The sequence below is a fragment of the Acinonyx jubatus genome, chromosome E4 (assembly GCF_027475565.1).
Source record: "Acinonyx jubatus isolate Ajub_Pintada_27869175 chromosome E4, VMU_Ajub_asm_v1.0, whole genome shotgun sequence".
In the NCBI taxonomy this organism is placed as follows: domain Eukaryota; kingdom Metazoa; phylum Chordata; class Mammalia; order Carnivora; family Felidae; genus Acinonyx; species Acinonyx jubatus.
This window is the reverse complement of record NC_069395.1, coordinates 28,543,477-28,567,488: the sequence shown is the minus strand read 5'-3', so window position 1 is coordinate 28,567,488 and position 24,012 is coordinate 28,543,477. Positions and strand designations below refer to the sequence as shown.

Genomic DNA, 24,012 nt, shown 5'->3' with positions numbered 1-24,012 from the left:
GTCTGACTTCGGCTCAGATCAAGATCTCGCACTTCATGGGTCGCATCGGGCTCTGTGCAAGGGGAGGATTTGGGGTTGGATCCTAAAACAAAAAAGACATTAGTGGAAAAAACTGGTGAACTCTGAATCAAGTTTAGTTTACTTTAACAGTAAAGTACCAATGTTAATTTCTTAGTTTTGACATATGTGGCATGGGTGTGTAAAACATTAACATCGGGGGAAACTGGGCAAAGGGTTTATGGGACCTCTACTATCTCTGCAACTTTTCTGTAAATCTAAAATTCCTTCAAAGTGAAAACTTCATTTTTAAAAAAAGTTGGGGGGCACAAAAAATAGACAAAGACGAGTCAGAAACTTCAAGAGGGGTGAAGCTTTACAGCACTTGGGTGTCTGAGCCCTCAATCCCAGTGGAAAAGCAAAGGGATCTCCTGATGCTAAAGCCCTTTGGATCAAGTTTATTCTGAGATAACACACCTCCAGCACTTGACCAACTCCCTACCTCAAGTCTGGTTCTGGATGCCTCATTTCGTCCATCTTTGGAGCCAGAGCTGTCTTCTGGGAGGTTTGCCCCTTCCTAGGGCTTCTGCAAAAGATTAAAGCTGATCCCCTGTCTGGCTCTAGGGACCAACTCGATTAGAGGGGTCTTCAAACTGTTTTTAGCAGTAACATGGAGAGCCAAGATTTAAAACAGATAAATCTGAAGCTAGTTAAAGCAGGGAGAGCCCTTTCCATTCCTTCATGCAGCCACAGTGCTGTCTCCAGCAGCCCTTTGGAAATGACCAAACCCTCTTTAGCTCAGGTTAGCCGCTGCTCCCCATAGCACCTCAAGATGAGCTCATTATGTACGTTTCTCACACTCGCCCCACACCTGACCCACCAGACGGAATGAGTGGTTTTGTAAAAATCCACCTTTTAAGGGTCCAGAATGAAAATCTCCCTGATCTAAACAATTGGCCCATGCCATGAGTGTCCGAGGGCTGTTCTCTCCTACCCAGTCACTGTCAAGGCCAAGTTTTCCCTAAATCTCTCTTGCTCCTGTGGTTGCAGCCTTTTTTTCTTCTTGTTCCTCCCAGTGCAGGAGAAAATGAACTAGACACCATCAGAGCTAAAGCAACTCTGTGTTCTTGAAGCTGCAATTAATCCTTCTCTAAATCATCTTTTCGTATGTGAAATCACTTAAGGTCCTGCAGGCTCAGGCCACAGGGCAGACCTTCTGAGCCCCCCCGCTAAGAGAAGCGCTCAGAGGAAGATGCTGCTCTAGGCTGGGGTGCTCTGAGAGGAGCAGAGCTAGAAGCCAGCTACCCCTCTGGTTCACACTCCCCCTGGCTCTCCCCAGGCCCACTCAGCCCCCACTCTCCGCCTCCCCCATCCTAGCAGGTCTGGCTCAGGCCAAGCAGAAGTGGTCCCCACATCCCACTGATGCCTATTGGCATTATTGGGAAAGTCAGCCTCGAGACCACAGAGGGATGTGGGGTGCTGGGGGGCTAGAGCTCGGGAAGCACTGTAGACAGTGAGACAGCTGAATTAAACAGCATCTGTGTGAGTCACTGCCCTCCCGCCTGCCTCTCCAGTCCTGGAGTGAACCTAGAAGCTGGTGAGACAGTTGCCTCCTCAGCCAGTTAAATTGCTCTCTAAGGACAGAAGCAGAAAGGCTGAACTGAAAATTACAACAGAAAAAGTTTAGGCTAGACATCAAGAATAATCCTGTGAATTTCATGTGCCCCCAAAGGATTTTATGGTATCTCTTTCCTGGGAGGCATCCAGTGGTTTGCCAAAGCTCTACCTGCCCCGGGGTAACATAGGTCAGTCCTGCCCTCTTCTATGACGTGGTTACTTCCATATTCATGAGCAGTCCTTATGTGGCCCCAGCATGGAAATGCTCGTCATTGTGAAATATACAGAAATGATGGTTGTACACTTTTACCTGTAACTATTGTCAGGTCTCCCCCTGCTGCCTTTGCTCCTGGTGACAGAAGTCATTGCTTTGGCAAAATTAATTTACTTGGAAATGAACCTGGAGGATGTGCCTTTGCTTTGTCTTCCATGCCTCTGTGTTCTCTCTTCCACTCTCTCGCCACAGTTACATGTGATTTGGGTGCTAGGAACGGCACCCAGGCACCATGGAACCCTTCCCTTCCTTGAAGAAGGATTGAGAGTGACCTCAGCCCAGACCTATAGGTCTCCACTGCAGAGAGCAGACCCAGGTCTGGTGTTAGGAGTCAGAGCGCCCAGCATGTAAGACATCCACAGGTGCTCAGGATTGGGATAGGTTCTTGACCAACCTAATTGAACATGATCCTCCTGATGACACTCTGAGGGAGAGATTATTATACCCATTTCATAGGTGGGCAACTCAACCAAGAAAGGTTAATAGTTTGCCTGAGTCTCAGACTGTAGGCTGTGTTGGTACAGGTGGAAGCCAGGTCTTTGGACATTGGGAACAGGGCTCTTTCTACCCCACCACACAGCTGTCAATTCTGGTCATAGTCATGGTAATTAAGACAACAGTGGGTAGTTGGTCACAAAAGGCCAACAACTGTAACCATGTGATTGACCCCTTCCTGAGCTCCCACTACGGCCAGTGCTCATCACATTGGCACTGAGTCTTGCAGCAGCCTTGTGAGATACATGTCGCTGTTCCCATTTTGAAGATGAGAAAACCAGAGCTCAAAGAGGTTATGTTGCTTGAGAAGGCCACACTTCAAGGACTGGGTAGAGTGGAGAGTCAAATCCATGTGTTTTATCTAAAGCCTGTCATCTTTCCACTGTGCAGTAGAGTCTCCCCCGTAGAATTTCCCCACTCTGATATTTAGGAACTTCTGTTTGTCTAAATCTCCACTCTTTGTGCTACAATGTCAATGCAGCTATGAAAATATATTAGTATGTGTTTGTTTTGCCTTGTTGTTTTTGCTGAGGGCATCCAAGCAAATACACAGTTGGTGACCCAGCCCCAGGGAGGTTGTGTGTTCTCTCTTCTCGTTTCTATTTTTCTCTCTTCACCCTGGTCCTGTCTTCTGCTTCTCTCCTGTGCCTTTGTGTCCCCCCCAGGGTATTTCTCTACTTTCCCACCTTCCCATATCTTCCTTTCTGCTCCCTTAGACCTCAGCAACCAATCCTGTACCTCCAGCCTCTCGTTGCCAAGCAACAGGCTTCCTACCTGCCCCATTGTGTTAGAATCTCCATGACAACAAGTACTGCCAAAAGAGAGGGAAAAAAAAAGTTCGGTGATGGTAGGAGGAGGTGGTGAGACCCTGTATTTCAGGACATTCATACAGTTTTACCAGCAACAACTTGCTTGCTCTCAGGGCCTCTGGAGAGCATCACAAATAGCTTAAACCAAAACCTCATGAGATAACAAGTCAGGAGAGTGACAGTCTGCAATCAGAGACATAGATTCTAGCTTAGGGACATTTATACGAGGGACAAGGATGAGGGCCACAGGCGTTTAGTGTTTAGATAGAGTGGGGTTGGGCCATGTGATCACCTTTCTGTGGGTCAATTCAGGAAGGCAGCCTGGATAAGGGAGGATTTTTCAATAGTTGCTTGAGTGAGGTAATGGAGAGTGTTTTTCACTAGGAGATAAGTAGGAGCAGGGCCATGCCTGAAGCAAGCAGCCTTTAGGGAAGGGCTAAGGCTAAGGATAGGAGGTGGAAGACAGGGCTGTCGTAAACAAGATCTCGAACCACCCAGCCCCCCGCCCAAGGACTGTGGGTGTGTGTGAACCCTGTGAGATTTTCCTGGTCTGTCTGACTTCAGGCAGTGGTTGATCTCAGTAGCCTCTGCCTCCCTCTGCCTTCCACTTTGCCTTCCTATTCCAAAGGTCTGGAGGAAGCCTGCGGGGAAAAGGAGGGAAAGAGCAGGTGGGGAAGGAAGTGAGGACAGCACTGAATTTCCAGGTACCCGGACTGATGTTCGCAGAGGGGGATCTTACAGCCACAGTCCTGAGGACCTGACAGACATTCACCAGGTGACTATAGGCCACCTAGGATGGTGGTTGGGTGATGGACTCAGAAAGAGGAAGGACTGGGGCGCCTGGGTGGCTCAAGTCAGCTAAGTGTCTGACTCTTGACTTCGGCTCAGGTCATGATCTCATGGTTTGTTGGTTCAGTCCCCGCACTGGGCTCCATGCTGATGGCGTGGGGCCTGCTTGAGATTCTCTCTCCCTCTCTCTTTGCCCCTCTCCCACTCGTGCTCATTCTCTCTCTCTCTCAAAAAGAAATAAAAAACTTAAATAATAATAATAAGACTGAAAAGAAAGGGGGAGGAAGCCTAAGCTGGCCAGAACATCTAGGAACTACCTACCTGGACAAGTTGCCAGGGACCAGCCAAGGTCCTTCATGAAGCCAAAGCAGGGCCTTCTTGGACTTACTTATTGTTCAGGGTAGATAGTGCATAGAAGACCCCTCTAACCCGGTGGCTGGCACTGGTAGGGACTCAGTGATCCCACCCAATCACCTCGTCTTGCTGGCATGTTCCTCACTGGTACTGCCGGGTACTTCAAGCGTATATACTAAGGCCAAGGCTCATCCGGTCCTCCTGTTCATGCATCTGGCCCTGAGCATTCTCTGCCCCTCCAAACCTCCAAAGCAGAAGAACCAGAAAGGTCCCAGTTCCTGTATTTAGTGCTCTTCATGGACAGAAAGTCCCTCCTCGTTTCCAACTGAAATCCCCAAAGTAGAGCAGTTCCTTTGTTCTGCGCTTTGTTCGGAGGGCAAGGCGAGCAGGATCTGCTCGCGGTGGGGCCACCCCATGCGGTTTTGCCTCCAGCTCTGCTCCCCTGCCTGGCCCGACTGTTCAGGAACATTGCTAAAGCTCTTGGCATGTGTGGCCACATGGAAGGCCAGGCCCCCAGCAGAGGCTGCAGCCCCACTGCTGAACTTGGCCGTTCTGATGTACGCCCCTAATTGCTGAGAAGGGTGCAGTGAGTCAGACACTCAGACATCACTGGAGGAAGAACACGTTGCCTGAATCTTTCTGAACAGCGGTCTGTAGTTTATGACCAAGAGTCTTTATAAGATTCTCCCCTGTATCCAACAATTCCCCTTCTGAGAAAGAAGCCTGAGGAAATAAGCTAAGGCTCAAGCAAAGCTTGTTTGCGTGTTTATCACAGTGTTCTACGTACTGCTGGAAAATTGGAAACAACCTGAGTGGCTAGCAATGACAGAATGGTTAAGTAATTTCTGTATAAAGCTTTTGCGTGATGGTTTGTTATCTTTTTAAATTTTTTTTAATGTTTCTTTATCTTTGAGAGACAGAGAGAGAACATGAGCAGGGGAGGGGCAGAGAGAGAGGGAGACACAGAATCTGAAGCAGGCTCCAGGCTCCAAGCTGTCAGCACAGAGCCCCATGTAGGGCTCGAACCCATGAACCACAAGATCGTGACCTGAGTTGAAGCTGGACGCTTAATCGACTGAGCCACCCGGGCGCCCCATATTATCTGTTAACAAGTACACTTTTGAACACAATTGAATGAAAAGTAAAAATGCTTAATTCATAGTAAATGAAGAGACATGACATGTATGTATAGTGTAATCACAGTTTTATGCATGCGAATATGAATAGTAAAAAGCCTGGAAGAAACCAAAACACCTAGCAATGCTAAATGTAGACTAGTAGGTTTGTAGATGATAGGCTTTTTTCTTCTTTGTGTCGTTCTAGATTTTCCAAGTTTTTTTCTAATAAGCGTGTTATTATTTTTATAAGAACTACCCTTGATTAAGCACGTTCCACATGCTACTGTGCTAAGCATTTTTCACACTGCTTTAGATTGAGTGTTTGTGTCCCCCCAAATTCCTATGTTGAAATCTTAATCTCCAAGGTAATTGTATTAGGAAGTGGGGTCTTTGGTAAGTGGTTATGTCAGGAGGGCAGAGCCCCTCATGAATGGAATCAGTGCCCTTTAAAGAAGAGACCCCAGAGAGCTCCCTCACTTTTCCACCATGTGAGGACACAGCCAGAGGCAGCCGGCTGTGATCCGAGAAGCAAGTTCTCACGAGACAGCAAGTCTGCCGACACCGTGACCATGATCACAGCCTCCAGAACTGTGAATAAGTTCTGTTGCTTATAAGCCACCCGGTCTGTGATATTCTGTTAAAGCAACCCAAATGAACGAAGACACACATTATCTCATTTTATTTTTATAGCAACTCAGTGAGATAGATACCCTTATTTTTCAGATGAAACAACCAAAGCTTGCAGAGTGTAAGTAGCTTTCCCTACACCGCCCCGTTTATAAATAGCAGAACCACATCCTGAACAACACCCCCAAAAAAGTTACAGAAAGTTAATGCAGTCATTCAGGGTGGGCGTGGGGTGGATAAGTAGTGCTGATCTGCCTGGCTTTTGGGTTTCTGGCCTAAATGTGCAAATGTTAATGTGTCCCACCTCAGGGGGCCCTGTTACCTCAGCCCTGTTTCCTGGGCAGTTCTGGTCAAACCTGACCAACCTCTCCAGGCAAAGGTGGCCCCCCTCGGAGACCCTGTACCGGGATGTACAGGACAACGGAGGGAGGCCCCGCGTGTAGACAGGGTGGGACAAGTGTACTCCTAGATGTGTTCGGCATAATAGGAGAGGGCGGGGCGTTGGGGGGGGGGGATGCTTCCCCATCTTCGGCTTGTGTGAGACCCCCAGCTCCCCTGTTAGCGTCCTGGTGTCTGGCAGGACTCTGGGCCTTGGGAGGCTATACCCTGGGAGCCTCACAGCCCATCGGACCCTTTCCCATGATTGAGGTCAGCAGGGGGAGGGGAGGATTCTCTCCTGCAGCCTGGCCCCTTGCCTTGGGCTGTAGTGAGGCCTGGCCTCTCCTCTGTGCGTGACTCCTACACGAATGTGCTGCTGAAGAAAGCGGGGGGTGGGAGACGGGCAGGGACACGTGTCCTGGCTTGGCAGCATTGTACTGGCTGGAATGAGGCCCAAGCATGGTTTTAGCTTGGCTCTGAGGGTAGTAGCTGGTGGAGCCGGCAGGACAGGGGTACTCCGTTTTGTCAAGACACCTAGGCAACCAACACTCTTATCTCTCCACGGCTCAGGAATGAGAGGAATTAGGGAAGTTGAATTCTCTTTTTTGCTGGAATTGCTTGCCCCACTTCTCAGATGGAAAAGTTAAGGCCTGGAGACTGAATAATTCAGAGAGATACTTAGCACTGGAATCCAGTCCAAGGGTCACATTCCTGGGCTGCTCTCGACTGTTGGGCCTGCCCCCAGCTCCGCACTCGTGCCTCTTAGCCCCACCCCCACCCTTCGCATATTCTGAAGTTTGTGAGGAAAGTAGAGCTGGCTTATTGCTAGTGTAGCCAGCCTAAAGCTGACTTAACTAGGCAGGAGGTCTGGTCTGCAGCTCACAGCTCAGTCTGACTGATGGGTTTGCAGTCAGATTGAGAGTCCAGTCCTCTACAAATGCCAGGATGTGGCACCCCAGCCAGGGTACTAGCCTACACATGACAGAGTGGCAGGGCCTCTGGACAGGAGGGCTTTAAGAGCAGTCCAGAATCCCCCACACCTCTCCTACCCCAGCACCAAAGAATTTCCCTCCCCTGCCCCAGCCCAGTGGGCCTGGACTTTGGGGCCTGGAGAGTATGTGGGGCATGTTGAGTGATAGGCCCTCCGTCTGCCTGACTGGAAAAACCATCGATGGAAGCACACTGCAGGCTTTAAGTTGAGGAAGAAAAATAACAATAAAGTGAGTGTGAGAAAGTCGGAGCTGACAGGTCTGGTGGGAGAGGCAGTCATCTGGCTGGCTGCCTGGGGGTCTACGCAGGTTCCAGTTTCTCTGTCTGAGATGAGTTCCCCCACCCCCAAGGCTCCATTTACTCCTGCTCCTCCCCCATTCATTAGCTCTAGGGTCCATCTGGAATCTAAGCTATTGCTTGGGAAGCCAGACCTCTAGTAACAGTGGCCTAGAGGAAGTAACCAGACACACATGCGCGCGCGCGCACACACACACACACACACACGCACAGACCAGAGAGAGAGAGAGAATCAGATGTGGGTGAGACATGGGCTGTCTTTGGAGCAGCTCCCCAGGGGCCTAGGCAACTGTACTCTAGTGATACAGAGCTCCCAAGCTCTCATTTGCCTCACAGGAGAGCATACCACATTCTAGAAACAGCCAGAGGGGGTTTTGGAGCTGGGGGTGTGGAGCAGGAGGTGTTCTGGAGCAGAGCGAAGCTGCGTGTGGCTGCACATACTCCCTATGCCAGCTCAACTTCCTGGGAGGTATTTATAACCCAAGCCTCCAGCCCCCTGTGATTTGTGGGACAGCTTTAAACCATTGATTTTCATTAGCACTAAATCATTTCTCTTGGCTAATTGAAAAAGAACCAAGGATACTGACAGTGGAGCCGTTTATACGGATCAAATCAGTGAAAAATGCCAATATGCTGATACAGTGCAAGTCTTCACTTGGGCATCTCTGGGGCCCCTCCCTGGAGCTCAAAATTCACTTTTCTCTCAAAGGCCAGAGGCTGTGAAAAACTACTCCCTATCCACTCCCTCCCCCGCGCCCCGTCTTGACCCCAAGACTGGAAAACCAGGAAATGGACCTGATTCTTAGCAGAAGGGATGGAGGTTAGACATTTGGAAGATCTTCCAGCATTGAGAGATGGGACAGGAGGTTCTGAGAGTAGTGTTGGAGGAACAGTGAACATTTCTTCTATATAGGTTGTTTGAATTTTACATATGTCCTGTCTGTCAGCCTGGGTTTAGCACAGAATAGGCATGAGGCTAGGGAACACTCTTTGGGAGGGTGCTGGAGTTGCTCTGAGAATGCCAAGTCTGGGCAGTACAGTATTTGGAAGCCATCTCGTGGGAAAGGGGGTTGGGCTCAGCTGGACTGGGCCTGAAAGGTGGGTTGTTGGCACCAGCTTGATCATTTACTATAAATGCCAGGAAACCAAACTGTTTGTTATTACCTGAGATTAACTTGGCCAGTCCCATCTTCCTCTGTAAGAACATGTTACCATCTGGCCAGAAGGAAGACCTTTCTACAGTTTTACAGTTAAAGGAGTTCCTGTGGATGTTGGCAGAGCCCTGGGCCCCAGGGGTGGAGAGGGGAGGAGAATAATGAGTTCCACTACTGTGGACAATCCTAATCCCCATTCTGAGCCAGGAGCCAGCCAGGCGGGCGCTGAGAGTACTGAGCCCCCACCTTTTGCCTGCCAAGTCCTAGCCAGCAGACCCGTTTCCTTGCCTCCTGCCAATGCTCTGCCCACTCTGTCCATGCTTGCCCTGAAGAGACAACGCTGCTGGCTGCCCATCCTGTCCCTTTCTCAGTACTGACTGGGGTGATCACCTTCTCTGCCAAGGAGCAAGCCAAGCTACATGGTCCTTAGCTGGTTTACTGGAGCCTAAAACCTACAGGGTAAGAGCTTGGGGAAGGGGGCTGGCTCCAAACCTCCTCTACTATGGCCCCACTACCATGCACCCACATCTCAGACCTTCCTTGATCTCTGTCCTTAGAGACTGGCAGAGATAAGAGGCTGGAAAAGAAGGAGAAACATTTAGTAAGTAGTCATTGCAGTCCTGTCCTTAGCCCAGGGGACTCCCCCATGATGCCCAGCCTTAGGGTCTTATGTAGAGGGGAGACTGTGTGGTGTGGGGAAGAGCACCGGACCAGGAGTCACCCCAGGCACCACCATTACTCGGTGGTGTGGCTTGGGACAAGTTCCTTCCTCCAGGTATAGGGATGTTATCAATTGCCTTTATCCCCCATCTCTAACTCCGTGTGAGCTGTAGAAAATCTATAATCCACAAATGTTAAATGAAAATTGTGGAGGGGCGCCCGGGTGGCTCCAAAATTGTGTACACATAGTGAAGGTGCTGGGGCCTATTTTTCCAAGGAAAGCCTGCGAGCACACTGCTGGAGAGCCCAGAGCCCTTGAGATGGACAAAGATAGGAGGACACAGAGTACCCCCTCATCTCTAGACTGGATGGGAAATGGGCCAAAGGGAAGGGACAGGGAGAGGAAGACAGACTGAAGCTACATACATGTGTGTGTGTTGTGTGTGTGTGTGTGTATCAGTGTGTGGATATGGGTCGGTGTGGGTGACTATCAGTATGTGGATGTGGGCAGGTGCGGGTGAGTGGGTGTATGTGTGTGTGAGCATGACACTATATATGTGATACTTGGCCGAGAGGTGAGGCAACACAACTCACCTCTTTGCTGGGGCATCAGAGGACACAGGTCTCTGTTCCCTGAAGTGTTCAGCCTCCATGGACCAGGCTGGGCCTCCAAGCTGAGGTTTGGCTCTGGGAGCAGCCAGTCAGGCTTTCAAGGACAGAAGACAGTATATGGCAGGTAGAGGAAGAAATCTTGCATAGAGGCCTGCGTGAGTCCAGTTTTGTCTGTAGTGTGTGGATCCCTGAGAGTCATCCTGTCCACCTGCTGCCTCTGAAGAGGTTGCCCCTAAGCCACCCTCCTGCTGTCAGGACTGCCTCAACTTCAGAAGGGGCCCCGTGAGAGAGGTTTCCCCATGTCTCTCACTAGTCCCTGCCACAGTTTATTTTGGAAAATTCTCCAACTTTGTTTATCCTCCCTACCCCAATCCCATGTAAACTCTGTCCTACTCATACTCAAATGAGGAAATAGAAATTTAGGTTAGAGGGAAATATATGTGATAACATTTATGTTGTTCTGACTGTCTGTGACAAAAGATGCCAGTGGGACATGTGAGTAGAACAGAGAAGGGAGATACATGCTGTGCTGATGCTCTAGTTGACTTAATAACTAACATTTATTCAGTGACTTGTATGGGTTTGTATGAGCCAGGCACTGTCTTAATGATTTTCCTATAATAACTCACTGAATTTTTATAACGACATTATATAGATATTGTTATTATTATCATTCCTATTTTACAGACGAGGAAGCAGACCAGGGAGGCTAAATAGCTTGCTCAGGACCACAAGCTAGGAAGCTGCAGTGGAAGCTAGCTTTGCATGGGGGTGGGGTGTTGGGAAGATGCTCCAGGTCCTATGTTCTTAACCACTACCCTCTACTGTGCAGCATCTGTACCTCAGTGCTTGAGTCTAGAGATACTGCAAACTTTAACCATCTTTCCCTCTTCCTGAGAAGCCAAGTTTTTCCTCCTTATGTTTCAGCCTTTCAGTAACAAACCAGGGAAGATAAATCATTTGCCCAAATTCACTCAGCTCATGATGGAGTCACCTGACCAGCACCCAGAGTCCCACTTCCCAGACTTTTTTTTTTTTTTTTGCTTTTCCTTCCTCCCTTTCTTCCTCCCTCCCTCCCTCCCTCTCTCCCTTCCTTCCTTTCCTTCCTTCCTCCATTTCTTTTTCTTCTCTTTCATTTTTCTTCTCTTTTATTTTTTATTAAATTTTTTTAAAATGTTTATTTTGTGAGAGAGCGCACAGGTAGTGGGCAGAGAAAGAGGGAGAGAGAGAATTCCAAGCAGGCTGTCAGCACAGATCCGGTCGCCGGGCTCGAACTCACAAACGTGAGATCATGACCTGAGTTATAATCAAGAGTGGGATACTTGACCGATTGAGTCACCCAAGCACCCCCTTTTTTCTCTTCTCTTCTCTTGTCGTCTTCCATATCCACCCTTTTGATGCTGTGGTTAAAATGTTCTGACTTTTTGAAATGGGCATCCTAACCACATTCACAAAGCGCAGACGCGGCTCCTTTAACGGGGCCACTGCAGGAGGAGCTGTCCTATCAGCACCACGGCCGCCGCCCCGCGCACAGCGCGCGCCCCGCCCACTCCGCCACCTCTGCGGGAGTCTCAAGGGCAGAAAGGGCGGCAGAGTCTTGGCTGGGAATCTGCAGCCTGGCTAGTCCTCCAGACCTGGAAGGGACCGCTGAATACAGTGCCCGCCTTCCCTCCCCTCATCCCGCCTCTGACCCGCAGATCTGAGGGAACTGGCGCTTAAGCTCTCCCCACATTCCGAGCTAGAGTGAAATATTTATAGGCCAAAATTACTTCCTGGCTCTGGGGTTTACAGAGCATTGCGAGCCAGGGGCCTCTGTTTGTCCTGATGGGGCCTGAGGCCAGAATGATTCAAGGCTGACAAAAGCTGGGAGGTTGGGGGTGCAAGGGAGTCAGCTGTGAGGCCTGGATTGAGGCTGTAGGATGAGCAACAGAGCAGGGTAGTTACAGGCACTGGCTGGTTCCACTGTCTGTGCTTAATCTTGGCTCTCCCATCTACCAGCTGTGTGATTACGAGCAAATTCCTCAGCCTCTCTGTGCTTTGCTGCCACTTGCCTGTGAAGTGGGAATGATAATATAATAGCACCAACTCGTAGGCCAATTGCAAGTTAATGTAGGTTAAAAAAACAGAACAGTGCCTGGCATGCAGTCGGTAAATGCAATTAAAAAGTGTTGGATTTAAAAATAAAGCAAGACCCCAGGGTGAGGATGAGAGAATAGACAGTTGGGGTGTGGACTGAAAAAGGTAGAGGGGGACAAAATGGAAGTACATGTTGGGTAGGGCTACACACTGTGTTCAATGGCTGGGACTGTGCCACTTCTCCTGGATGCCACCAGCCTCTCGACTCACCGGCCATCCATCAGATTGTCCCAGTCTGTGTCTGAATTTGTCTCCTTCCCTTTTGGGAAGAAGGGCAGCTGTTCTCCTTAACATAATTTTTGCCATTTCTTGGGTACCTACTATGCGCCAGGCACCGTGCTAAGTACCTTATCTTTATTCTCTCATTTAATCTTTACAAAACTCTATGACCGCTTATTTCAGATGAGGACTTTGGGCTCAAAAAAGTTGAATAATTTATCTAAAGCCACATAGCAAGAAGTAGCAAATCTGGGATTTGAACCCGGGTCTTCCTGACTCAGAAGCCTTTACTCTTTCCATTACACAATTTCCAAACTATCTAGTTTCCTACCCCATCCACTGGTGGGTGTTACTGCATCCATCATGGGCAGTGTTTTTCCTGTTAATGCTACAGGTTTTTGATCCAAGCCTGGCAGGGTCTCTGATCTCCTTTGCTCTGCTGGAGGCTCCAGAAGAACCAGGCAGCTCAGCCTCCATCCCTGGGCATCTAGGATGGAAGGACACTTGGAAAAAAGTCCTTTGTCCCTATGATCATAATAACAATACTTGTTGAGTCCTTATTATGTGCCAGGTTCCGTTCTAAGCACTGCATGTATTAACTAATTTACTCTTCAAAGCAGTGAAGAGGAGATCCTAGTCTCAGCCTCATTTTACCAATGAGGAAACTCAGAGTTTATGGAATTTGCCCAAGGCTACACCATCAGCAAATGGCAGAGCCAAGCTTTGGACCTAGACACTGTGACTCCAGAGTTTATTCTGTCACCGCTACACTGAAGAGCAGAGTATGTGTTGGAGCACTGATGGATAGACCCCTGGGCATGGGAGGTTCAGTCATCAAATCTGCTGTTTGCCAGATCTCAGACCAACCCCCAGCCCTGCTGCTGCCTCTTCCTTGTAGCCTTCTCTGATTCTACCTTACTGTCAGACTGATACACATACAGCCCCATAGCACTTTGTTTTGCCTCTTTTGACACACCGCATGTGTGCTTGTGATGACTGCGCATGTTTCCTGCTTCCCCGTACCAGATTGTTGGTTCCCTGAGAGCAGAACCTAGGCCTCAGCCATGGTGATTGCCGCAGCACCTGGCAATGCACCTGGCATGTGGAAGGTATTCAACCAAGGTGTGTGTTGTTGAACAAAGGGATCTTGCTGTGAATCCTTTCGAAAGTGCTACGAGCTTTTGTAATGGGGAGTACTAACTCCCTAATGTAATTTATTGAGGACAGAGATCCCTGGAATGAGTGAACTAAGAAACAAGGTCTCAAGTGAGACCCTCTTCTTGAATCTATTCACTGAGGTTAAATGAAATTGCAGATCAGGGCGGAAGGAAGAAGGGGAAGGAAGAAGAGAGAGCGTGTTTAGGAGTAGGGGATCTGGTAGGATTCCCCAGCACCACATGTGCATGCACACACACATTCACATAAGAAAGAAACGGTCTCCTTGTTTCCACTCCTAGCTCCTCGCCTTCTGCCCTTGAGCCTCCCCAGATATATTGTGAAGGTATCACAAAAGATGATTAGTACTGACAGCCAGTACTTGAACAGGGCCTGTCCAAAAGAGATATAGATTGTCCTGCTTCTCTAGGACATTTTTGTCTGACAGTGAGCACCAGGAAATGGAAGCCATTACAGCTAACCCTGTTCTCCCCAGGAGGCTGAACGTTTTCTAGATACTACCTCGTTCAGCCTCCTTAGGACATGAAGCTATGGAGAGCAAGGAGGCAGAATTTCCCCCTCATTTGACAGAAGGAGAAACTGAGCCCCAGAGCAAGTATGGGATCTTCCCAAATCACTCGGTCCATTAACAATGCAGCTTGGGTGCCATGGCCAGTACATAACTTTTGGGGCCGCAGCAGAGATCATCTGCACAGAGGCCTCACCCTTGAGATACTATTGGAGATACTATTGTCCATGTGTCTCAGTTAAGACCCTGCCTCCCATGAGCACTCTCTCCCCCCTTTTCCCCAGGTCTCCCATCTACTGTAGTCTTGTAATTCCATAGTCTTCCTCCTCAATTCCCACCTACCCCCAAGTATGCCACCTGCTGCCAACTGGGCATATTAAGCATGTGGCCAGGCTGGATTTGGCCCATTATCTCCCTCCCCAGCCGCATTCATTGCCTATAGCCTCTTACAAGGCAGTGCCCTGAGACCACCTTGACCCCTAGTACCACCAAAGGCAAACAGGATATGAACAGTACAAGGGTAGCTGGCTAGATCTGAGGAGTGCTGGAGAAAGAGAGGAGGAGGAGGCCTCCTCCAGAGGCCCGTGACTGGTTTCCTTTTCTGTTTTCCACCCTGTGAACTGGATTTACGCCCCCTTCTACCCTCCCCCACAATCTCTGGAAGGCCCAGACCTGTCAATCACAGCAACAACAGTGTGGATATGGAGGCTGAGGAGTACCTCCTGAGGCTGGACTTGCACTGGTAGCTGTGGTCTAGGGAATCCATCCTTGGGCCTCAGGGTCCTGCTCATCTGCTTTTGAATCACAGCTTTACTGCTCTCTAGCTATGTTTGTCATTTGGCAGCCGACTTAACCTTCTCAGCCTTGTTTTCCTGGACCTGGCAAATGGGGATAATAAAAGCTACTTTAGGAGGTTGTTGTGAAGGTTAGAAACCATGTCTCAATGAAAGAGAGATCCTGATACTGTCTAGGGAAGAGGGATTTGCTGGGTGTCCCCTTGAGATCTCTGTAAGGATACTGAAGCACCTGGGAGTTCCCACTCTAAAGGCAAACCAGGAAGGCTCCTTTGTGCCCCACTTTCCTGCCAGGCTAAAAGAGCTCAATGTATTTGGGGATCCCTCCTCCACCACCTGATTGTAGACCTAAGGGTGGTCTGATTCTCCTAGGCTCCCACGTGGGAGAGTGGTTGTTACATCCTGTGTGGTGCTGTTCCTGGTCTAGGTGAGGGCTGTCATGGGCACGGGCGGGGTGCGGGAGAGAGCAGGGCCCCAACTGCAGTGAAGAGGGAGGGGTGTGGCTCCTGTGACCTACCACAGGAATGTTTTTAAATCTTCTTCCATCAGCCTTTGAAAAAATGATGATCCAGTGAAAGCAGCAACTGCATCTGCTCCATTAGCAAGTGAAGTAGAATCAGCTTTCTCCGCCTTGGGGTCTCTTGGCCAGAACTCTGGTCAGTCCTTGATGTAGGGCTTGGGGGAGTCTGGGGATGCTTCAGGGACAACGTAGGTGAGTTGGGCTCTTGGGGGGTCCCTGGGCATTACAACGTGGGTAGGGGAGCGGTTCTCAGGAGAGGTGCAGGTGGAGCCTAGATACAGCTCTAGGTTTCATCACAGAGGTAGCTCCCAGAGGGGGTGGTCTGGTGCGCTCATGTGGCCATGGTCCCCTGATGGGGACTCAGCCCAAGGGGAGAGGCAGAAGTGGCCTGTGTGGCACCGTGCCAGTGCAGGGATTAAACATGGGAACGCTGAAATCTCGGGGGTATGGCTGTCATGGGTCAGTGGTCTTGGGTCCTTGTCGTGGGTGGTCAGCTGATTAGCTCAGTCGGCCAGTGCATGGCTCAGCTCTGTGCTGGACGCCAAGGTCAGCAGCTCAGGGACCACACACACCTTTCATCGGGTCCATTCTTGTCCCTTTGGTCCTGCTTGGCATTGTCAGTGAGGCACGTAGCTGATCGTTAGTGGAATGGCGGGATAGGAGAAGGATGACAGAGTAAATCTGCTCTCACCGCTACTGGGGAAGAATCCTCACTACGGTCTTGAGGCCAGGCTAAAGCATAGTGCTCCTTCTTCTCTTAAAGACCCTCTATTTCTCCACCTGGCAGCAGTTGCTAGATTTTATCCTGTTCTTATTTTGCAGGCTGAGCATGGAGATTCTCACAGCTGCTGTTAGTACCTACTTGACACATTCTGAGATCTCTTTGTGAAAGTACTTCTCACTCAAGCCCTCCAATGGGACTGTCTTTGGCATGCTGGGGGCTGGGGACAGGGCAGCACGCCCTGTATGGGAGACGGTGGGCAGGCAAAGGGTGACTTAAGAGCGTCCTTTCAGACTGTGGCCTGGTGGGTGGGAAGGAAGTAGGAGTCAGGGAAGCCTTGGACGGGGTCCTACGGGCCTAGGTGATGGGGCAGCCACTGGAGGAGTGGAGGCAAGCTGGTTGTGCGCGTCTGAACACACACAGCTTTGCCCTGTCTGCTGGAGGACATTCAGCTCATTCAATAGTGGCATCAAGTCATTCAGGTACAAATTAGAAGAAAGGAGGAGGAGGTCATTGTATTTCTCTTCCTAGTGGAAATTATTTCATCCGTGAGTAGGGCAGTCCTGAAGCCCTGACTCTCGGTCATTTCGCGCTATAGTTCTATAAATCCATCAATGTTTAGGGGTCTACATTGACTTCTCACAGTTTAGCCTGTAACTGGTCCCGGGCCACAGAGTCAAAGGTCAGAGCAAGGCCAACAACAGCCAGAAACAATCCCTTGCAGTTGCCGACAGCTTTTTCCACAGTGTGAGAGGGGCCACCCCAGTGGTCTTGGGTGGACCAGCTGTACCGTGGTGGCCTTTTGTCTGCCCATATGTCCTCTGTCTCCGTCTTCACCCAGAGCCCGTTTACCCCTGGAGAGTCAACTTGAGCATTTGCCTCCTCGTACATAAACATTTGCCTACATTTTCAATCCTTTCCCTAGGACACATTTCTAGATCTGGCATTGTTCCCACAGCAGTGTATGAGAGCCCTGTGGCCCTGTACCAATGGTGGATAATATGCATTTTCTAAAAGGTAGTAAATTTGATAGCAGAAATGATAACATTTAACGGGCATCTCTTCGATTTTAAGGAGGCCTTTTCTTTTTGTTGGGTTTTGGCCAATTGTATGTATTATTTTGTGAATTCCTTGTTCAAGTCTTTTGCTTTTTATTCTGTGGGGCATTTGCTTTCTTTTATTGATTTGGTAGAATTCCCTGTGCTTAAAAGTATTAACTCCTTGTCCCCCATATATGTTGCAAGTATCTTTATAGTTTCTTGGTGGCTTGAACCTTTTGAAAGGGCTCTTGTGTTCATACAGAGATTTTCATTCTTATGCACTCAAGTCTATCAGTGCTTTCTTTTGTAATTTCTGCCTCTGACGTGGGGCATCTAAAGGCCTTTCCCACAACAAAATTATGGAAGCATTTATGTGTGTGCTCTGAAAATTCTTTTATGGTTTCATTTTCTACATTTCCTCCACTTCACTCTTTCACCTATCTGAAATTGATTGATTGTGTCTTTGTAAATGGCTTCAAATTCCCTTGGGAATGAAAGTGATTAATAGAGCAATTAATTCATTAATTAACATGGCAGGGAAGAGAAGCTGGTAGAGGAGGAGAGGTTGAGGGTATGGGAGAGAGATGCGATAATTAATGGATCAGGGTCTGGGAGGGAAGGGATTGAGTGCTGGGGGAGGGGGAGTACCTAGAGGGTTCTGCCTGTATCTAAACGTGGGACACTTAATCTGTGAGACCAGAGGCCCAGGGTGGCAGAGGTCACTTTTGCTAGGTTGGGAGGTGGATGGGGAATGGGCTAGAAAGGAAGACTGAGTCCAGTGCCCAAATCTCCAGTGACTGAAGGGGTGGGGGCAGTGGATAGGGACCAGGAGAGATGGGCATCAACGAGGACCAGTGAATAGTATGAGCCAGGTGGCAGGAGCCCGAGGTCAGAGAAGGTTCGCAAGTTTATGATTGGTGGGGATTGGGATCGGCTGCTCCACTTTGGGCCCAGTGGGATCTGGAGGATTACACTCTGCTGGAGAGGTATCCTGGACACTTTTGTCAGATAAAGTGGCAAGTGGAAGGAACACGCAGAGCAAAGGCGGACGGCACAAGGAAGTTGGTTTACCGTGGTCAGTGCCTTGTAGACTCAGGGTACGAGGAAGGGTCTATCCCCTATCAGTGGAGGGCAACAGAGGCAAGGGAAGCCAAATTAACTCTGTTTGTAGAGAGCACCATAGTTCCCAAAACACTTTCACATATGTGTCTGCATAGGAGACTCACAGCAGCATTTGAGAGAGGGGAGGTAAAGGGGTTTTTGTCCAGAGTCAGGCAGGGAGGCACTGACTGAATCAGGATGTGAAGCCAGGAGTCCCAGTGTCCAGCCTGGATGCTGATGCCTCTTCCCCTGACTTCATCATCATCTTTATACCGTCAGGGATGGAAACTCAGGATGGTGCCTAACGATCTTCTTTTCTCTCCTCTCCCTGCAGGACAGTAGTCCTCATTGCCACCTTGCTCACCATGAATGGGATGGCCAATGTGAACTCGGCCAGCCGGCCCCACTATGCCTCCTCCATACCTGTGCCTCGGGCTGCTTCCCAGACCAGGATTCATACACCGGGCGCCTCTCCCCAGCTGCGGCCACGCCAGGCCGGCCTGGCCCTGAGCCCCCAGCGTTCGGCCTCCCCAAGACTGGGCAAAGCAGGAGGCCCTTCCAGAAACTCCTCTCCTAAGGCCTCTCGGGGGAGAGGCTCCCCCAAGACTTCTGGGGCAGGGAGAGAGTCAGCTGAGGGTGGTGAAGGCCTCTCCAGCTCCCCATGGAGCAGTCCCAGGGCAAGCCCAAAAGCTGCCCTCTCCAGACGGGCTGGGTCCAGAAGAACTGGGGAGACACAAGGCACCCAGGGAAAGAAGAAGGTGGCTCAGGAAGGGATTCCAGTCCGCCAGACCCGGGGCAGGAGCCCATCCCGAATGAGCTCTCATGGAGAAACTCAAATACCAGGGGCTCCTGAAGGTCGAAAACCTCCTAACCACCCGGGAAAGGACCAAAGAGATACAAACTACAAAAGTCCAGGGGTCTCGAAGTCTTTGGAGCCTGATGCCGGGGCAGCATCAGGGGCTTCTTCCCCAGTGTGCAGCCCTGTGCAGAGCAAGCGCCCCTCCCCCACCCCAGGGGCCATCAGCTTCGCCTCGGTCCATCAGCAGAGTCAGCCAGTCACAGCCACAGTAGCCCCCTTCCAGTACAGGTGAGCTGGGGTGGGGGGCAGATGGGGAGGAAGGGAGGGAAGCATGGAGCTGGGATTCAGTGGCAAGTCCAAAGAGGAGGGAGCCTAGGTGATGAGTAGCTGTTGGAGACCAGGGGGCCCGGAGTATAGAGGAAGTGAGGCAAAGAGTTGGGAGAGCGGAGATAGGATTGGGGACATAAAAGGTGGACCAGGATCTAAGCAAGGTTTTTGTCAGAGGCCTCAACTCTGGGGACTGTGTAACAAACAGGATCATAAGGAGAGTACCATCCCAAAATGTCCATCTCCCTGGGCTCTGAGACAGTAGATTAGGGTGTTGTGGATGCTTCAGCAGCTAGAGGTGCAGGTGGGTAGGTCAGTCTCACCCAGCTCATCTGGGATATTTGCCACCACTGTGAGTTAGACTAACTGCATTGTCATGGGCATGGTGCCTTCAGTTCATAGTGAGTGAAGTCCTAACTGTTCCTCCTGGCCCTCCCATAATACTCTGTATCTGTCTGTCTGTCACTCAGTCTCTTTCTGTCCACTTACCATATTTCTTTATACATAACTGTTTACCTCGTGCCTGGCCTACCAAGGACAGTCAGTATTGCTTTCTAAATGGTCAGACAGGGGTCGCCACCTTTGGCGGTGGCCCAGCCACCATTCATAACAACATGGTCAACAAATTAGTCTCTAGTTTTCTTCAGACATGTGACTTGAGTGCATAGGAAAACATGTTCATCAAGTACGTATGCTTCTTTTTCTTTTTTTCTTTTTTTTTTTTAAATGTTTATTTGTTTTGAAAGAGTGAGAGAGAGAGAGAGAGAGAGAGAGCAGGGGACGGGCCAAGAGAGAATCCCAAGCAGGCTCCACACTGTCAGCACAGAGCCTGATGTAGGGCACAAACCCACGAATCGTGAGATCATGACTTGAGTTGAAACCAAGAGTCGGTGGCTTAACCAACTGAGCCACCCAGGTGCCCTTAGTACATACGCTTTTTAAATAAAAATATAACTTTACTGGGGCGCCTGGGTGGCTCAGTCGGTTAAGCGTCTGACTTCAGCTCAGGTCATGATCTCATGCCTTGTGGGTTCATGCCCCGCATCGGGCTCTGTGCTGACAGCTCGGAGCCGGGAGCCTGCTTCAGATTCTGTGTCTGCCTCCCTCTCTGCCCCTCCCCCGCTCATGCTCTATCTCTCAAAAATAAATAAACATTAAAAATAATAATAATAATTGAAAAAAATATATATATAACTTTACTAAAATGGCCACATTAAGGAAACCAAGTTTTTTTTTCAATATATGAAGTTTATTGTCAAATTGGTTTCCATACAACACCCAGTGCTCATCCCAAAAGGTGCCCTCCTCAATACCCATCACCCACCCTCCCCGCCCTCCCACCCCCATCAATCCTCAGTTTGTTCTCAGTTTTTAAGAGTCTCTTATGCTTTGGCTCTCTTCCACTCTAACCTCTTTTTCTTTTTCTTTTTTTTTTCTTCCCCTCCCCCATGGATTTCTGTTAAGTTTCTCAGGATCCACATAAGAGTGAAACCATATGGTATCTGTCTTTATCTGTATGGCTTATTTCACTTAGCATCACACTCTCCAGTTCCATCCATGTTGCTACAAAGGGCCATATTTCATTCTTTCTCATTGCCATGTAGTACTCCATTGTTTTTATAAACCACAATTTCTTTATCCATTCATCTGTTGATGGACATTTAGGCTCTTTCCATAATTTGGCTATTGTTGAGAGTGCTGCTATAAACATTGGGGTACAAGTGCCCCTCTGTGTCAGTACTTCTGTATCCCTTGGGTAAATTCCTAGCAGTGCTATTGCTGGGTCATAGGGTAGGTCTATTTTTAATTTTCTGAGGAACCTCCACACTGTTTTCCAGAGTGGCTGCACCAATTTGCATTCCCACCAACAGTGCAAGAGGGTTCCCGTTTCTCCACATCCTCGCCAGCATCTATAGTCTCCTGATTTGTTCATTTTGGCCACTCTGACTGGCGTGAGGTGATATCTGAGTGTGGTTTTGATTTGTATTTCCCTGATGAGGAGCGACGTTGAGCATCTTTTCATGTGCCTGTTGGCCATCCGGATGTCTTCTTGAGAGAAGTGTCTATTCATGTTTTCTGCCCATCTCTTCACTGGGTTATTTGTAAGGAAACCAAGTTTTAATTACTGAGCGTCACATGGTTTAGAGAGGCTCAAATGCAAATTAAGTACCTCCCTGACTAACCTGACTTTCTGGGTTTTCTCTCTGTGCTAGTGTGAGGAGAAACCCACTTCCGTTTGGGGTTTAAAAAGTTGGTACAGGGGCGCCTGGGTGGCTCAGTCGGTTAAGCGGCCTACTTCGGCTCAGGTCACGATCTCGCGGTCCGTGAGTTCGAGCCCCGCGTCGGGCTCTGTGCTGACAGCTCAGAGCTTGGAGCCAGTTTCGGATTCTGTGTCTCCCTCTCTCTGACCCTCCCCCGTTCATGCTCTGTCTCTCTCTGTCTGAAAAATAAATAAACGTTAAAAAAAGTTAAAAAAAAAAAAGTTGGTACACCATTCCTGGGACACAGGGAGTCTCTGTGGTGACAGAGCATCTGGAGGGGGGCACTGGAAACCGTGAGGTGCTTTGACTTTTATTAGGAGCCAACAGTGTGACTCAGGCTCTGAAAAGTTCCGGGCACTCTTACACCTCAACAGTAGATGTCCGGTGTCCAGGACAAGGAAGCCAATATTCCCACTCTGTTCACCATGTGGTCAGGCCTCTTTTAGAGTATCACTTCGGGACATCACATTTTAAAAGGACACTGATGCACAAAAACACATTTCGAGAAAGATGGACAGGTTGGTGCGGGATCCAAAAAAGGTGTGAGAAGAATGGTGAAAGGAACCGAGGCAGTTTACTTTGGAAAAGGAAGGCTTCGCGAGAGGCTCTGAGAACTGTTCTCAAATATTTGAAGAGCTGTCATGTTGTAAGATAACTTAGGTTTACCTGGTGCAGCTCCAGAGCACTAAGCATCATGGTGGTTGGAAGTCAGTTTGAGACAGACTGGAAGGTGAGTGGGAAAAACTTTCCAGCAACTGGAGAGGTTTACAAATTTGCTGATAAGGCAGTGAGCTTCCCGTCATGGCAGGCATTCTAGCTGACTCCATGATCAAAGGACATTCTTACCTGAGCGATCCCTGCCTCTCGGAGCATCTCTTCTGCCTGAAGGACTGCCCACACAGCACTCCGTGTGGCTTTTCCTAAGGAGCTCCTCACTTCTGTCCCTCGTGCCCTCCACGTAGATTCTCCCGCTGATGAGAGAACGCAAGGAAGCAAAAATGCAGGGCAGACCTTCCTTCGCATGGCCTTTTCCCAATTAGTACAGTGTTTCCCTGGTGACTCTTTGACTTTCTTCTCCTACCTGATCTCCTTCATTTTGAATTCAATCTTTGGGAAAAGTGTCTAGGCATTAAATTGTTTAAGATTTTACATTACCTACCCTACAAGTCCCTTGGCAGATTTAGACTCTGACATTTTTCAAAGAGGTCAGAACTCGGAACATTCCAATGCAACACTTCACTGCATGTTATGCTCGCTTTGGCAGCACATGTACAAACATTTATTGCATGTTTGCATTTGAAACAGAAGTGGAAATGTGTTGTACCAACCCCGGAGAGGAGGCGGTCCTTTACCATGCTCTCTCCTACACCTTGCTCTAATCCTGGCCCTGGATTAGGGTGGTAGGGAGGGTCATGGTTTGGGCAAGGAAAGATTAGGACAAAGGCACCCCTATGTACCACAAGCAGGCTGGTGGGAGCCCGGTACGCCCCGTGGGACCTGGAGCTGCTGCCCAGGGCCAGGCTGGGCTACCTTTGCAAGTTTCATAGCCAAGGAGGTGCCATTTGCTCCCTAGAAGTCACAGATCTCCTGTCTTCATGGAAATTTCCTGCCCCCACCCCCCAGCACCTTAGCCTTTACTTTGGCCTTCTGCAAAGCTCCAGCTGATCACAGAAGAGAGGTTATCATGCTCCTCTCCCCGTCTCCAGCCTGTCCTGCCTGACCTGCTTCTCCAGGGAACAAATCCATCAGCCATCTTTTTCCTTGCCCATAACCATCTCTTTCCTAGGATCTGAACTTCCCAATGAAGTTCATCTCCTGCCTCTTCTCTGACCTGCCGCTGCCTCCCTCTGGTTGCCCCTGCTCGCTGGACCCAGGAAAGGCATAAATGCCTCTCAGTCTGCTCTCCAGATCCTCTGGTCTCATACTTGTGGTTCTCTCAGGTTCCCTCAGGTTTCCTCAGGTCTTCAACCTCCTTCTCCTCTGCTCTTCTGGAAAAAGGCCGCCTAAAGGATCACCACCCTGTTGCTGCCTTTTTCCAACTGCCAAGTGTTGTCCTTTTCTAACTGTTCTCTCCTTCCCTCCTCTGATCAGACTTCAGTTAGGAGGGTACAGGCAATGGTGTCAGGATAGGGCTACTGGTTTTCTTCTCTCAGGTTCAACCTCTAGCCAACTTCTAACATAGATGAAACTGTCCATTTGGGCTGGAAAGTGAAAGCGAGGAGAGACAGAGGAGAGACAC

General features: G+C 49.4%; 1 protein-coding gene across 7 annotated transcripts in view; it reads left to right on the top strand.

The window, feature by feature from the left end:
- The window catches only part of NAV1 (neuron navigator 1), a 243,441-nt gene that overhangs the window by 52,192 nt on the left and 167,237 nt on the right, over positions 1–24,012 (top strand). For 5 of the 7 annotated variants that reach the window (XM_053208821.1, XM_053208822.1, XM_053208823.1 and 2 more), the window contains one exon: positions 18,721–19,473. In XM_053208821.1, coding sequence (XP_053064796.1) covers positions 18,752–19,473 — 722 coding nt within the window. In that variant the 5' untranslated portion in view covers positions 18,721–18,751. Of the gene's footprint in view, positions 1–18,720; positions 19,474–24,012 lie in introns of those variants that run through there. The other 2 variants (XM_053208828.1, XM_053208830.1) reach the window with 2 other exon arrangements.